Below are 16,509 nucleotides of genomic sequence, written 5' to 3'. Positions count from 1 at the left end.
AAGAGTTGGGAGAGAATTGCCCCAGTTATATTTTACCACTTGTACCCCGCCAGAAAGACAAGAGTTCGCTATATCCATATCACTTACCAGTAATTTAATCGATTAGATTTTATATTTATTTTTTAAAAATTACTAATTTAAATTTTATAAATTTTAAGATTATTGAAGACTTATATAATTATTAATTTCATGACCTATTGGATTAGTCGAGATATACGCAACCTGACCCGAATACCTACTTTAAATCTTTAATAATAATAATAATAAAAAACAATGGTGATAAATCGAATCCTACTACAATATATATATATATATATACATTTTCATGTTGCAAAATATAAGTTTTAGATTTAATTGATTTTTAAAGTTTTTTATTTAAAAATATATTATTTTTTAAAATTTTAACAAAAAAACAAAAAAATACTAAAAAAATATTAATTTAAAATTAAAAAATACAGTTAAACAACAAATTGTCCGTTAAATCATAATCCATCAAACAAACAAGTTTTATTTTATTTTCTTACTCTTATTCACATGTCTTGTCAACTCACAGCATTTTCCAAGTAATGATACGGAGATCAGAACATTGAAATTTGTCATAAATGAACAACCGAATAAACTTTTTATATCTTTTTAAATCTTTTTATATGAAAAAAAAGGGTTTTGGTTGAAAATAAACTATGCATAAAAGTTCTACGAGTGAAAACGTGTTTGAGTGGTTAAGAAGAAAGCCTAAAATCTATGGGTTTTCTTTTTTTTAGTTAGTATAGTAAACTAAAAATTTAGGGGAAGAACATCGCTTGAATTTTTTTTTTAGGAAATGATATAGATTTTGCTCGTAAAATAATTAAAAATCAAATTCAATATAAAAATATGTTAAGTTTAGTTAGAATTTATTGATTAAAATTATTGTATTTTTTTATATTTTTTTAAATGAAACAAAATTTTGGTTATAATTTTTATATAGAGAATTTTTTAAAATTATAAAGTAAATAAAATTTCAGATTAATAAAAATTATTATTTTTATAAAAAATTTTAGATTTAAAACAAGAATGACTCAAAACTTTATAAGAAGTAAATATTTTTTTTAATTTTATTGTTCTTCAACTTCTTTACACGTTAGATTTTATTTTCTATTCTTTTAATAAAATTTTAAAAAATAAATTATTAATAAATTATTTTTCTATTTATTTTTTTAATATAATCATATATTAGAAAATATTTTATAATTTATTTTTTATGGGAATATCAATATTAAAAAATTATTTACTTTTTATAAAATTTATTTATTTTTAAAACAAAAAACATACTTTCAAGCAAATAAACCAGTACAAGATTTATGGCGTGGAACTCCAACATCAGACACCCAAGCTACGAAAATTAGCAAAACACAACAGGACGACAGCTACAAACAACATTGGACTACAACTCGTTTTTGAACGTACAAAGATTTCTTACGGCGGCGTGAACACGGTCGAGAAGGAGACGGACAAGCTAAGACCCGACGCAACCACTTCCTCCGGTGACACACACTCCTTCTCCTTTCTTCTGCATTGCCCCCCCCCCCCCCCTGTGTTTTTGTTTGCTAGACTTAAGTGTTCTTTCAGTCTCTCTCTTTCTGCGTCTGCTAAACCTCGTTTAGTAGTTGAATATCCTTGAAAGAGTTTATATTTCTTGATTTTTTTTCTGAATGAATTTCAGCAATCTATCTACATTAGCAGCATCGATCAGTGCAAGAGAATCTTTATTTTCCAGGAACACCAGGGCTGGCAACATGTTAGAAAGAACTAAAATCCAGCTCTTTTTTTTTAATTAATTTAGGTGTACGAATAGCTTATATAGTTTATATGTAACTCAATTAATTTATAAATTCTAAAATTAACAATCTTATAACTTTTCAGTAAACCTAAAATTTATATCACTCAAACTAATAATCTTTAATATATATATATATATATATATATATATATATATATTTTAACCTGAACTGTTCTAGCTGCAAGAGGCATCATGTTTAAGAGCTCGTCTGTTGATGTGTGAATTAAAATATTTTTATTTAAAAATATACATCGAAATATTTTTTTTAATATTTTTATATCAAATAAATATATATATATATATATATATATATATATATATATATATATATATATATATATATATCAAACCGTACAAACGCTAATGATAAACGCACTCCTAGATCATAACTAGCACGGCCGTATTTACATATAGACGTAGACATGCCCATGGACGCCCGGCATCACTCGTCAAATGCCGGCAAAAATTTAATGCCTAGCCAGCTCATTAATTGGTTAATCATTTTATTTCTTGTCCTCTCTTGAGAGAACTAGGGCAATGTTGAAGGGTTTCTAGATAACCGAAGAAACTAGAGTTAGAGGCTTGAGAGCTATGGTCCAGTTTTAACTAGTACTTTGGCAACATGCACATAGACTACACGATAAACTTGTAATTAAGGAACCAGAAATCCTCAATTTAATCCCTAACTTATATATTCATTTTTAATTGGGTCTTATACTTGTGAATTTTATCAATTTGGCTCTAAATATTTTATTAGAAAGGACCTAACTGAGAATTGTGGGAAATGTGGACAAAAAGAAACAAATATTTTTATTATCAAGCTTATATATATAAACTGTTGTTACAAGAAAGGAAGTATTTAAAAGCACTGGTCAAACATATAATTATCGAAGCCAGCTTTTTTAACATGATTATACAATTAAATTACATAGTAAAAGATCTATAAATATTTAAGAAAAAGATAATGATATTTTAAAGAGCTAGATGCTAAATAAGTAATAAAAATTGAATTTTTTTTTTTAAAATTCAATAAATCTTTATAACACATTATTTTTATCATTTCATGGAGGGGAATACTTAAAAGTCTTCTTTTTTGCTGATAGTATTAAAATATCTTTTATATGTTAAAGAGAAAAATATCTCTAATTCATATCTAGAATCATGTGGTCCAATAGATAGCATGATAAGATTGTAAGAGAGTCACTTGTACTTGAACGTTTAATACTTGACTGAACTCGAGGGTAATGAGTTTGACAACTCTTTAAATTTATATATGTTTAGACTTGATGTTTGGTTGAGCCAAATATATTGAGTATTACAACTCATTAAACCCATATATATTAGAATTTAATGTTTGACTGAGTCTAAAGATGCTGATCATCACATGTCTTTTTTTTTCCTAAACATTATTTTAGACAAACAAAAATATATATAAAATATGTTGAAAAATCAATAAAGAAAAAATAAAAGCTTGAAAAAATCAAATGAATGAATCGTCAACAACGTTAACACACGATGAGAATCCCACTTCAAAGTGATGAGAATCCCACTTCAAAGTATTAAAATAGCAGTCGTTCAATTGTGCATTTTAAGCTTGTTAATTATGATATTGTTATTGAATAGAGTGTTATTATCAATAATGGAGTGGCAATTTCATTTCCCTTTTTTTTTTTAGCCTAGGGCTTGCACAAATCCATGCCAGCTACAATGGGACAGAAGCAAGAACAGAAGGTCAAAACATTCTTTAGTACGAGCAATCAACTTTGAGACTCCAATATATCGAGAGTAATTGTTAAGAGTTTAGATTTTTAAGGATGCTTAATGTATTCCTTCATAAATGGAAGGGTTAGTGAAAAATAGAGAGAATAATTAAAATACTAGTAATTCTAGAGAAGGAAAATCAAAAAAATTATTTGGATATGTTTTTCTTAGATAAAAGAAAGGATGGGAGTGAAAAAACAGTACCATTTACCAGGAAATTATCAACTCTACGATTAGTACCTCCTCCGAAGAATGAATTCAAGCAAATTTAATTATTATTAAGGTATTTTTAACCTTTATTTTTTAAATTAAGAGTGCACATATATGGTGATTTTAGGAATGCAACCTGTCTGAGAGTGTTTTTTTCACCTATCACCTACTCCTCTCAACCAACCCCTCTACATGTAGATGTAATTTATTTTTATTTTGCACCAAAATGGTATTTTTTTGCCGACTTCCGTTCATTAATCCAAGTCCTAACAATGGCAAATCATCTAAGAAAATATCTTCAACTTGAAGTCCCTCGCCAAACCAGCTATTTCAAGAAGCGTTTTCCCGAGTGAAAATGCACACCGAATCAACCTGAAAAGCACTTAACCACCTCCTGCTAAACATAAATCGCTCCAAGATGTTGATTTATCATAGCAAATTGCTCAATGGCTGCATTTATACTCACGGTGTGGCTCGACTGGGGAGGTCTTAATTTACTATAAACCACATGCGACTAAAGCCAATAGAGAAACTAAAGATTATTGATAAAGGGAATTAATAATGGCAAAATGGTAAATTAAGGTTTTAAAAGGGTTGTTGCCGGATTGACAGTTCGATATATAGTGGTAGCAAGAAGCCAGTGGAGGAGCATAATTAAGGTCGAGAAGAAAAGAGAAGTGGGCGCGCGCAAGTTGTTAGGCCGAAGAGCTGGTGGCTATGGAACACGGGCTTGATGATTACACACAAGATGGGACCGTGGATCTCAAGGGAAAGCCTGTCCTTAGATCAAAGAGAGGTGGATTGAAAGCTTGCTCCTTTGTTGTTGGTAATTTATCTTCTCTACTTCCTCCTCCCCTCTCTCTATGATCTCTCAAGGGTATTAGTTTTTCCAAATTTACAGGAGAAGCTAGGATATTCATTAATGAGTCTTTGAGTAGGTTACCTACTAGCCCACTAGTCTGCAAATATTTTAGGACATTTGCTGTTTTGAGCTGCGTTCCTTCAAACTTGGAAGCTGTTTGCCAGGTGGCTGAACTCTTCTTTGTTCTTCTGTTTTTCCCTTTTTAATCACTTTAGCCCAAACAATCGTGCATGCCATGGAAAGACAGTATGTCCCGGCAATGCTATTCTCCGACTATACATTTCTCCAGCTCTACCTGGAGGTCTGTTTTGCTTTGATGTCAAATATTCAGGAGGACACTCTAATTCACTGTTGCTTCATTTTATGAACATATCACATGATTAATTTACATGGGCCTAATGATCATAGATAATAAGTAGGTATTAAATAAAAGGGAAATCTCATTAAGTCTAAGACATTCTGGCTACTGTCTGTCCTCTCCAATTCTAGGTTTTCTGTCTTTTCCATTCCAGCTATGCTATCTCGAGGAAGTTTTGCTGTCTAGTCAATAAATATTCTGAGAAGGGTCATCATCATATTTTCTTTATATCCATCATATTTTGATATCGTGGAACTTGCAAGAAATTAATATCCCTCAGCTACTTCGGTTCTAACCTTCCTGTTCCAAGTGCGAGCTAGAATTTATATCGAGTAGCCAGGAGTAACTATAGGATGATTTCGAAGCTAAACCTGCACCACCATTTTTAGTCCACAAATTGAATGCCGCTCTTAGAGCCACCAGCTTCGGGGTGTCCTACGCTAGGTAGGGCCAGCGATCTCTTATTAGTGAAATGAGCCCATCTGTCTGGCCTATCATTTATTGGTCGGCCCGGCGGTGGCTCCTGCTTCTCCATGGCAGCAGCTCCTCATACAAGTTCGCTGATAGGAGCCCTTGTAGTCGAACCAATAATCAATAGAAGTTTACTGACCCAGAGCGTGTGTGTGTGTGTGTGTATTTTCTAATTCAATTAAAGAGAGACTATTTATATTAGAACAAGAGGATTCATGAAAATCACACATGTAAGAGATTTATAAGGATTTATTCTTATTAAATTACCTGGTTAGAGGTTTGAATTCTATTATTAAAAAAAAAAACCTAGATTCTTTAACCATTAAGTCAGTTTTTTTAATTAAATTAATTATACATTCAAGTTATTTACTCATAATTAACATATATATATATTTTTTTAAATATCACACCTACCTCGAACTGTATAATTTGTTGCTATTAATTTCCGGTAGGTGAATATTATCTACATGTCCATTTCTATATATATTAATTTTACTGTATGGCAGAAAAGACAAAGTTCTTCAAAATTATTTTGGTTTATCATTTGTTCTTTTTGTTCGACGATGATGGTATCAAAAACACACATTTCACATTGACTTGATATATTCTTTTTTAAAAATAAATTCTCATAATTATTGATCCTCAAATTTAAATTCAATGAGTAAAGGAAATGAACAATTCCCTTTACGTATTAAAATAAAACCAAGAAAATAAGGACAATTTTTACAGTGAAATTGATGATCAAGAAAAGAATATTTGCTCTGCTAAAATATTCGGTGCCTCTTTATTAATTTAGTGGGAAATGTTGTCCGTGAAAAAAATATTAATTATTAGAACACGAATCTTTAACAGAACAAAAGAAATAAATTTCTCCCACAAAATGCAACTTCTCGTCTTTTCAATACAAGAAACATGTAAATCCAACAGGAACTATTTCAATATTTTTTTTTAAAACGTAGAAATAAACAGGTTCTTCAAGTGTTATGAACGCATAAACAATGTTCATTTCAAACACTAAGATCTTAACAAATATTATCTCCAGCTGATTTTTTTCTTCTCAACTTGTTAACGTTTGAAAATAACGTATCATTTTTCTTTCTTTTTGTATTGTATTGCAGTGTATGAGGTTTTCGAACGAATGGCATACTATGGGATATCAAGCAATCTTGTAGTGTACTTGACAAAAAAGCTCCATCAAGGCACAGTGAAATCATCCAATAATGTAACAAATTGGGTCGGCACCATTTGGTTGACTCCTATCTTGGGTGCCTATGTTGCTGATGCACATCTTGGCCGTTACTGGACCTTTGTCGTTGCATCTGTCATCTATCTTTCGGTATGTATGCATGCTGCCATTTCTAGTTTTCTCTATCGTACGCATGCATTGCTTCTGGTCCAGCTCCCTGCTTTATCTCGCCCGAAGAATGAGAAGCTCTTTGGACCACATCTTTCAATTCAAATATCCTATGTCAACACTGTTTCATATCCTTTTCAGAACGTGTTATTCTGTCTGAATTTATCAATTCATTTATCGCGAGTTGTACTGTGTTCTTGATCACTAGGTCAAACAAGGGATAATTATCAAGGGTTGTGATTACGAATACGTGTGAAATCTAGCTGCGTGACCAAATTATTAATTTCCAAGTTGTGGGAGGACGGCATGTGAAAGCGTGACTTCAGAGTTTCTGTTTTATAAGGTAGAATTAGGAAAAGATATTGTCTAATTCGTTGTAAGAAAAACCAGTTGCTTCGATGTGTTGAAGTTTTCAAGATTGCAACTTGGAGTTTGTCTCGTCTCGGGTCAGGGGAAAAAAAGAAATTCTAGCACGCACCCTTAAGTCAACTTTTGCAAATTAATTAGTGCAAACATAGGATAGGAACAATTCCTAAGATAACGTAGTTTTTGGATAACATTTGAATAGTAAATGGCTGAAAGCGATCTGGCGTTCGTTCATCATTTGTCTACGCACGAACAACTGTTGAAGTGATTTTTAATACAGTTGTGAGAATTTTAATGAAGGAATCTGACATGATTGCAGGGGATGTCTCTACTAACACTATCAGTTTCCCTTCCTGCACTAAGACCACCTATCTGCAAGAATGCCAATGTGGAGAACTGTAAAGAGGCCTCCACATTACAATTAGCAGTGTTCTTCGGAGCCCTCTACACGCTAGCTATTGGAACTGGGGGAACAAAGCCAAACATCTCGACAATCGGTGCTGACCAATTTGATGATTTCCATCCTAAGGAGAAGGCTTATAAGCTATCCTTCTTCAACTGGTGGATGTTCAGCATCTTCTTTGGAACGCTCTTTGCTAACACTATACTTGTGTACATACAAGACAATGTGGGTTGGGCATTGGGGTATGGGCTTCCAACTCTTGGGCTTGTGATATCGGTTGCTATATTCTTAGCTGGCACACCATTTTATAGGCACAGGCAGCCAACAGGAAGCCCATTTACAAGGATGGCTAAGGTCATAGTGGCAGCCCTGCGCAAATGGAAGGTTTCAGTCCCTAATGACCCTAAAGAACTCCATGAGCTTGACTTGGAAGAATATGCAAAGGCCGGAAAGTTCAGGATTGATTCTACACCAACCTTAAGGTTTGCAACAGTTGCAGTGCGTGTGTATTTTTTCTTTTCTTTTCTTCCGGCATTAGCTTAGATTAGATGTAAGGATACTAATTTATATACCTGGCTTGGCCTAGTAATAAGTCTGAACTTGGGCAACATGAATGCAGGTTCCTAAATAAAGCTGCTGTGAAGACAGGTTCAACTGATCCATGGATGCTTTGCTCAGTTACTCAAGTAGAGGAGACTAAACAGATGTTGAGAATGATTCCGATATTGATCTCCACATTCGTCCCAAGCACAATGATTGCTCAGATAAATACTCTTTTTGTCAAGCAAGGCACCACTCTTGATAGACAAATTGGCAACTTCGAAGTCCCACCAGCAAGTTTAGCTGGATTTGTGACTCTGTCAATGCTTGTTTGTGTTGTGTTATATGACAGGTTCTTTGTTCGTATTGTTCGTAGGTGGACAAAGAATCCCAGAGGAATCACTCTTCTTCAGAGAATGGGAATAGGCCTTGTTTTTCACATCATAATCATGATAACTGCATCATTAATTGAAAGACACAGATTAAGTGTGGCCAGACAACACGGCTTAGTTGAAAAGGGAGGCCAAGTCCCTTTGACGATATTCATTTTGCTTCCTCAATTTGTGCTCATGGGAGCGGCTGATGCATTTTTAGAGGTGGCCAAACTCGAGTTCTTCTATGACCAGGCACCTGAAAGCATGAAAAGCCTTGGCACTTCTTATTCAACAACTAGTCTTGGCGTTGGAAACTTCATTAGTAGTTTCCTTCTTTCCACAGTTTCTCATATCACCAAGAAGCATGGTCACCGAGGGTGGATTTTGAATAACCTAAACGCTTCTCACCTGGACTATTATTATGCCTTCTTCGCAATACTAAACTTCCTGAACTTCATTTTCTTCTTGGGTGTGATTAGGTTTTATGTTTATAAGGCAGAAGTTTCTGATTCAATGGAAGTACTGGCTGAAGAATTAAAGGCGATGAGATTGAGGGAACCTAACCAAGTTTCTGAACATTAATGAAACGTGCAGAAGAAAAGCCTGCATAGAAATCAAAGCTGAAATCGGAGATCAGCTTACAAGTTGACGACCATTGTATAGAAGCTCCCTCCCTCAATAGCCTATTTTGGAGGGGAACTACTTTTGGGATAAGTGGTGGTTTAATACCTGTATGCTTCATTTTCTTCACCTTTTGAGGGAGAAATAAAACTGTCATGTTTGCTATTTATTTACTGAATGGAAAAGAAATGGATATAGTTAATGTTGATGACTTGCAAGTGCTCATCTTAAACAACAGCATAATTAAGAAAATCTCCTCCCAGGGAAGGAATTGCATTTTGTAATGTAACTTGTCTGCAAGCTTGAAACATATAAGCATTTCTTGGAAAGCTCTGTGAAGTTAGAGAAACTTCGCAGAATTGATGTTAAGAAGTGAATGAACTTCTCTCACACACAGTTGGATCAGAAATTGAGGTAACAATGAGAAGCCATTCTTCAATGAGGAATTATAAAGATAAGTCTATCAGCTTAAAAGGAAGTTTCTGCTCAACATTTGAGAAGATCTTTGCTTTCGTACGGCTAAATGTTGTATAGAAACATACTATCTCAATCCCCAAGAGGATCTTGATATGGAATTTTAACTTAAACCAAACCCAATGTATACAATGAGCTCCATCACATTTCCAATTTAAAGTATCTGTTTTGGCTTCATGGCTAGAAGTCATTATACAATAGATCAATGCATCCAAAACTATAACACTCTTTGCCTGAAATGCACAAAAGTTCAAAACCATCACTTCCTTTATCTTCTCTTTGCTAACTGGAATGTTTTCTTCAGGAACTGATTTGCTGCTTTATCATCCCTGTGGCATAACACCCGTAGTATTGTGTTTGGATCTGCCCTATTCCACCTTCCTGTTGTTGGTGGCATTGGTAGTTTTTGACCTGAACCCGCAGATCCTATACCACTGGCTTCACAAGTCAGGATACTAAAATCTTCCATTAGTTGTTCTGTGCTATCACCCATCAATGCTATCACCCCTTCAACAATCTCAGCCTCCTTTTCCACTGCATCCTCGTTCATCAATCCTTCACCACATGTGCAAAATGTGCGCTTCAAGTTCTCACAGTCCTCCTCAATCATGGGATAATCAGATCGATAAAATATGCGGCTGCAGCCACCAGCAAGCAAAACCATGAGAAAGGCCTCAAAAGAGGCCTTCATGACTTCTCTCATTGCAACAGGTTGGGCGCGGTCAGTGAGAATTGCTGTCAACAAATTAAGGTTCTGTTTGAGAATCCTCAGTGCAGGCTTGATCCTTGCATTTGCTACATCAGCAACATAGAGAGTATCATAAAAAACAGAATTCGAGTCGAGGAATATCAAACGATAAGCAGCAACTTCTGATACATGATGACAGGCAGATTGAATGGATGCAAGGGCTAGGTCAAAGTAGGAAGAGGAATTGATGTGGTTCCTGCGATGATAACCACGGGACGCAGTGGTTCTTGGGGCAAGAGCAAGGTTCTTTTCTAGAGAGTGGAGATGAGATTGAAGATAGTACAAAGTGTTGAGCCGTATGTAGAGCCGTTGTGTTCCACGGCTTGTTGACGGCCGGGGATGATGAGCATCATTTAAACCATGTTGGTGCATATATTCTGAGTTAATAGTGCAAGGAGCAGCTCTCTTCCACATTTTGAGGAACTTTGAGTCACCATTGCACCTGGTTAGAGGAGGCAGTGTAGGAACATAGCTCTGTTTTGATCCTGCAAAGCATATCAAAGAAAATAACTGCTTAGTTGAAGTCAGTTAAGCACTTAGAACATACTCGTATTTATATTTATGACAGCCTTCAGTGGAGCATGTTCATCTCCTTCTAATGAAGAAAGAAGAACTTAGAGAGCATTATTATCCAGTCCTTGAAAAGTCATGCATCAACTATAACATGCTGCAGAACAGAACATCCACCAAAGAATCTTTGCTGCCAGTCAAATGTTCTGTGGTCATCAGTGAGTTATTTTATAATACCATATTGCTTCTAAGCAATTACTTCCGCAGAGAAAGTTACTCCTAAAGTAACAAGTCCAAGCAGAAAAAACCCAGGAGAATACTTTTAGAGAATAATATAAATCTTCTTTGACAGATACCACAAAGAATAAAGAAGGAGCTACTTTCTTACCACAAGCTGTTACCAAGTTGGAGTAATCTTTGAAGAGATTCTCAAAACCTTCGGCTAGATCATTAATCAGATCATCGGTAATTCCAACAGGAATTTCAAAGAAATCATCCACAGCTTCCTTGGCTATTTTTATTAACTCCGCAGCTGATGTCGCATGTGGCTCGTTTTTGGACTTGGGATTCCATGTCTGTAACATATATTTCACCATTTTACTCTCGAGTACTATTGACAATAAAAAAGCAAAATCTCACACCCATATAAGCTTAAATGCTGTATTCATTTCAGCAAACAAATTAAAGAAACTCACTTCAGAATCTTTGGCACGGTTAAGGCATTCTTGCCCACGTTTCAACCTCTCTCCAATCCATTTTTTCATAAGCCTCAGTATGACTGAATCAACTTCGTATGGAACCATCTCTCGTACGATTGTTTTGCCTCCGTCTTCACACTCTGCAGAGTCTTCAACCAGCATTTGAACCAAAACCTTTTCAAGTTTTCCAGCACTCTGCAGTACCGAAACAGTCTCATTATTGAGGGTCGACACCCCAGCAAGATATTGCTTCAAAACTGCTCCATAGCACTGGTGTAGCGTTACGGCAGCAATGCTAGCTGCAATTGAGTGCCATTTCTTTAGTATGGGACTAAAAACCTCCCTTTCTCTCAAGGCCAAGTCCTCAGCTTCTTTAGCCAACTGCAGGAGAGCCTCGCTTGCTTCATCTTTCACTTCCAGACTTGTACTCTTATAGCTTCCAGTTTCTATTATCTGCAATCAACAAACAAGAATGACTTAACATGAGATACATCGTAGTACAGAAACAGTAAATGTTGTAACTGATAATTAAGCAAAGGGGAGACGTATGGAAACAGCAACCTTTGCAAATGCATTCTTTATAGAACCTCGAATATAGTGATCCACACGATCCCCAGATGAATCAACTATCTGTGTGTCTCCTTTCTCTTTCCCAATCCCTTCTGCGATAGTAACGTCTTCTCCCAAAATTTTTGACGCTGATAATGCTAAAGGTAAAAGATTCTCAATTAGGACAAAATTTCCCCTCTGGAAATGGTCATGGTAGTGAAGCAATCTCCTCTCTGCCCACCCTTGCATTGAAGCCAACATAGAAGACAAAAGCTTCACATACATAGCCTCTCGGTCTGGCTTCTTCGCATCATTAGCCACCTCTGTCGATAACATAGCATGTGTCGCAGAAAGAAGATCCGGCTCTACTTGTGAAGTAAGTACGTATTGCTGGAAAAGCACCCAAGCAAAGCACAGATTGTGTATAGGTCTATTGATTCCCAGTGTAGACCATGTCTTTTTCATTAACTCAACAAGCTCGTCAACCTCATCAAGGACTAACGTCTCATCCCTAAAATCAAATATTGATTGAAGAAGAGAAACGTATAGGTGAATGTTGAGTGGAAATCCATCAGCCCAGTGGCATACATCGGTTGGTGTACCATTGGCACTTCGCCAAGACAAGGAAACAACACTGTTGCATAAGGTTCTCATCGTGTCAGAATTTTTGCCTGTGTCGATAGGTTTGGTTTCGCTGGCACGGATAATTTCACGAAGACGTATAGCATAAGGGCTTGATTTATCAAGCGGGATTGAAGGGTGAAGGAGGAGGCCAGCCTCCAGGATTTTGAGCTGACGCCTTTGCCAGAGATGGTACTCCTGACTGTCATTAAATTCTGACGGTTTTAGGTGGCGGAGGAGTTCCAATGGCAGGATTATTGTCTCTGCTCGCCTGCCCATCTGTGAAAGTAAAGAGAACAAGTCATGAATTGATGAAATCAAAACGAAAATTATGATCATCCAAAATCAAACAATTAAGACAAACGATACATACATATGTATCCAAAATCATTCAATCTATTTCTATCATTAACAACTAAATTATGCACGTACAAAATGTTATATCAACATTGAAAAAAAAAGAAGCAAAAACATGTGACTTTTATGTCCATCAAATTTGTCATGAAATTATAATTCTGAAATACATACAGTAGCAGTACGTACTTGGCCTACAAGAGTCCTCATGATCGTCTTCCTCAACCTATTATCACTATGCTCCGTCACTCTCATCTGCGCCCTCATTATCTCCGCGGAAGTCAGCGGCCTCCGAGGCCTCCCAGAAATCGGAACCGTGGCAAACCCCATGGCAGGACTTGTCCCTCCATGATTTAGAGGGCCAGTCGGTGATACTGGTGCCGACCCGCCTCCGCCGCCTCCAACAGCCGACATCCTCCTTGTAGGGGACTTCTTCAGCATCTTCATTCCCAGAGCTCGCTTTATCCGACTCGTCGGAGACATCACCACCACCGGACCACCGCCCATCCGACCACTCGGTGAGCCAGTTCCTGCTCCATCGCCATCATGTTGTTGGTGCTGATGGCTGGAATAAAAGTTGATGGCATTGCGGCCACCTCCGAAGCCAGGGGAGGAGCGGCAGGCGGTGAAGAAGACCTCATAGGCGGTCTCACTGACATCATCCTTGTCAAGGCCTTCAAGGTCTCCAAAAGGCCAAGAGAGATCATTGTCCTCGGGGTCAATGGAGCTGGAGATCGTTAGGGTACCAGAGAAGGATTCGCGGCGACTCTGTTGGGCCATTAAAAATATTGGCAATGATGTCTCAGATATCCGGCGGGAGAAAGAAGGGAGAGACGGAGAGCATTCTCTTAATACATGGAGAGAAAAATTAGAGAAGATCAGGAGACATGCAGAAATGTGGCTGCATGAGACTTTTGTGTGGTAGTTTTGTTAGTTAATACAGCGATTTTTTGCTAAGAGAGAGACAGATATGAAAAACACAGCTGATGGCTAAGAGACAACAACATTGTTGTGTGAGGAAAACTAGGAAAGATTACGGTGGTGAACTGCTATGTTTTAGCAAATATTAGCAATTACTACTCCGGAATTTCTGCTTTGTATATTTTTCATCTTTTTTTTTTTTTGTTTTCTTTTTTACACCTACAATTATGTTACTAACTTGTTGTCAAGGAGACCAACTTGGCAAAATTATCTTGTAGGATAGATAGATTTCAATGCACCATGAATATGCTAGCTATGTGTTAATTTGGAATATCATAATCATAAAACTCAATTTAGATTATGAGTTTGGCAAAACTATTGAAGTAAATCTAAACGATGTTGTTTTAAGTTTTTTAAGTTAAATAAAATTGTTTTAGAAAAAAAATTAAAAGTCAAATTTAATATCACCCACTAAATCATCGAAATATGGATTGAATCGCTAGGTTGATCAGATTAATTTTTAGTCCAATTCGATATGAAACTTAACTCGAAATTAATTGTGTGATCAATATGTTATTGGACTGAGTTACCAGACTTCACGGAGATTAATAACAATAGTTTGAATTGGATTGATAAATTTTGCAAGTGACATAACATTCGGGATTCATTAATCGAAGTCATTTGTAAAAGAAGATTGATGAAGATGTCAAATGTTTTCCATATATGAAGTTAATTATAGCATGTAGTACGTTCATAGTTGGTTAATTTTCTAACCCTAATTTTATGTTATTAATTATTGTAAGTTGGTTAAAACAAAATCTTTGATCCTCGTCGTGTGTTTGACAGCCAAGCAAGGAAGAAAAACAAATGTCTTTACATTGTCCAATTAAAGCTTATCTCTGCAGTTCTTCAAGAACAACGTTCAGAACTTGCTTTCCAACAGCACTAATCAGTTGATTTTTTTGTTTTGGATTCAAATGTGCTATCAATCCATTTGGAACTGAAACTGAAAGATCTTCGATCATTCTGATTAATTTATTGGTTTTATTTTCTACTATATATACGTGTTTAAACCACAGACAGTACCCCAAGATCGATCCATTGCATTGAATATTTTCAAATTAAGTTAAAATAATTTAATTTATTTGTCAGTGCATGCATGGCCTGGATCCAGGTTCTTGATTCTTTAATCAACCTCCTAAACTCTTGTCCTTTTACTATGGTTAATTACATGGCTCATTCGGCATCCATTGAATCTAATTACAAGATCACCTGTGTAGAGATGCTGTTGAGAGGTATGCTAGCAAATCGTGCAGGCAAATTTAGCATCGTTCTCGAGTTCTATCAATAACAACAGTACATGAGAAAGATGAAATTATTTCTTTGCCTTTTATATTTTATCTTTAATAAATAAGATTGAAAGATAGCATAGAAAATAAAATGAATTGGATTTTATTAATTTTAAATATTAAATTTAAATTATTTACGAATAGAAAATGTTGGGGCTGTAAGAATGGTTGGTGTGAATCACCTCAGAATCCTGTGGAGCCTCAACCAATTATAGTCTAGGCCCATAGCAGAGGCCCATCTGCGGAATTCAGGCCGACAAAATAGTGTCTTTGTCTAAGTTGATGTGATGTGATAGGATATGTGGTGTTGTTTTTTCCTAAATTCTTAGGCAGCAAGATCTATCGTATGTTGCGGTAGTGTACGTGTTTTTGTTCTTTTTTCTTTCTTCGCCACGTGTACAGATATCAATGGCTGTGGCTCATTCATTCTTCGTAATCATCATCCGTATTACTGTTTATTTTTTTGGTTTCAAAAATACTTTTAAAAAATTTAAATTTTTTTATTTTTTTATTTTAAATTAATATTTTTGAATATTTTTAGATCATTTTATGTGCTAATATCAAAAATAATTTTTAAAAAATTAAAAAAATATTATTTTAATATATATTTTCAAGTAAAAAACATTTTGAAAAACAAACACAATCATAATTTAAAACACACTCTCATTTTATATCATTATAAAGTTTTTTTTTTTTTACACTAGAGCATGCTCTTTTTTTTCTTCAAAACTCTCGATCAACAAACTTGTTGTGAAGGAGACCAACTTGGCAAAAAAATATCTTTTTGGATAGATAAATTGGAATGCATGATGAATAAAGTAGCTGAGTCTTAGGTTGGATCATAGCTATAAAACCAAAATCTAGTTTATGGGTAAGCTGAGCAACTTAGATAAATCTAAACAATATTATTTTAAAAAGAAATTAAACTCGATATCATTTGAGTTTAACTAGATCTAGCTTGGAACATGTTATTGGATTAATAAATCATTAAATTAACTCATTAGATCAAACCGAAATTAATAACAATAATAATTATTGATAAAAACCATATCTCAGGTTGAGTGATATTAGTATCAATAATAAGGTGAAGTTGTCATTCATGGACATGCATTTAAGCTATTTTTTCTAATAAATAAATTATATTAT

At 35.2% G+C, this 16,509-nt stretch overlaps 2 protein-coding genes across 3 annotated transcripts; one reads left to right on the top strand and one right to left on the bottom strand.

Annotated features, from left to right (window-relative positions):
• Positions 1 to 4,413: 4,413 nt before the first annotated feature.
• On the top strand, positions 4,414 to 9,345 carry LOC7459981 (protein NRT1/ PTR FAMILY 5.2). Its single transcript, XM_002314456.4, has 4 exons — positions 4,414 to 4,616; positions 6,600 to 6,817; positions 7,521 to 8,086; positions 8,224 to 9,345. The coding sequence occupies exons 1-4, from the start codon at positions 4,508 to 4,510 to the stop codon at positions 9,098 to 9,100; spliced, it is 1,770 nt and encodes a 589-aa protein (XP_002314492.1). The 5' UTR covers positions 4,414 to 4,507; the 3' UTR covers positions 9,101 to 9,345.
• Positions 9,346 to 9,607: 262 nt separating this feature from the next.
• Positions 9,608 to 14,103, bottom strand: LOC7475409 (protein unc-13 homolog). Of its 2 annotated transcripts, none has more exons than XM_024609196.2 (5): positions 13,268 to 14,103; positions 12,131 to 13,018; positions 11,567 to 12,022; positions 11,260 to 11,446; positions 9,608 to 10,846 (listed from the first exon to the last, which is right to left on the bottom strand). In XM_024609196.2, the coding sequence occupies exons 1-5, from the start codon at positions 13,871 to 13,873 to the stop codon at positions 9,882 to 9,884; spliced, it is 3,102 nt and encodes a 1,033-aa protein (XP_024464964.1). In that variant the 5' UTR covers positions 13,874 to 14,103; the 3' UTR covers positions 9,608 to 9,881. The 2 variants fall into 2 exon arrangements, with proteins under 2 accessions (XP_024464964.1, XP_002315579.3); XM_002315543.4 differs by having other exon boundaries at positions 13,283 to 14,102.
• Positions 14,104 to 16,509: the final 2,406 nt, after the last annotated feature.

The sequence above is a fragment of the Populus trichocarpa genome, chromosome 10 (assembly GCF_000002775.5).
Source record: "Populus trichocarpa isolate Nisqually-1 chromosome 10, P.trichocarpa_v4.1, whole genome shotgun sequence".
Taxonomy (NCBI): Eukaryota; Viridiplantae; Streptophyta; class Magnoliopsida; order Malpighiales; family Salicaceae; genus Populus; species Populus trichocarpa.
The sequence above is the reverse complement of the archived record's forward strand: the minus strand, read 5'-3'. Positions and strand labels throughout refer to the sequence as shown.

Coding starts and splice junctions, on each gene's coding strand:
- LOC7475409 (XM_024609196.2), bottom strand. CDS start 13,873: ATGGCCCAACAGAGTCGCCGCGAATCCTTCTCTGGTACCCTAACGATC. Junction 11,447..11,566: donor ACCGTGCCAAAGATTCTGAA/GTGAGTTTCTTT, acceptor TATATGTTACAG/ACATGGAATCCCAAGTCCAA. Junction 10,847..11,259: donor CAACTTGGTAACAGCTTGTG/GTAAGAAAGTAG, acceptor TATGCTTTGCAG/GATCAAAACAGAGCTATGTT.
- LOC7459981 (XM_002314456.4), top strand. CDS start 4,508: ATGGAACACGGGCTTGATGATTACACACAAGATGGGACCGTGGATCTC. Junction 4,617..6,599: donor AGCTTGCTCCTTTGTTGTTG/GTAATTTATCTT, acceptor ATTGTATTGCAG/TGTATGAGGTTTTCGAACGA. Junction 8,087..8,223: donor GATTCTACACCAACCTTAAG/GTTTGCAACAGT, acceptor ACATGAATGCAG/GTTCCTAAATAAAGCTGCTG.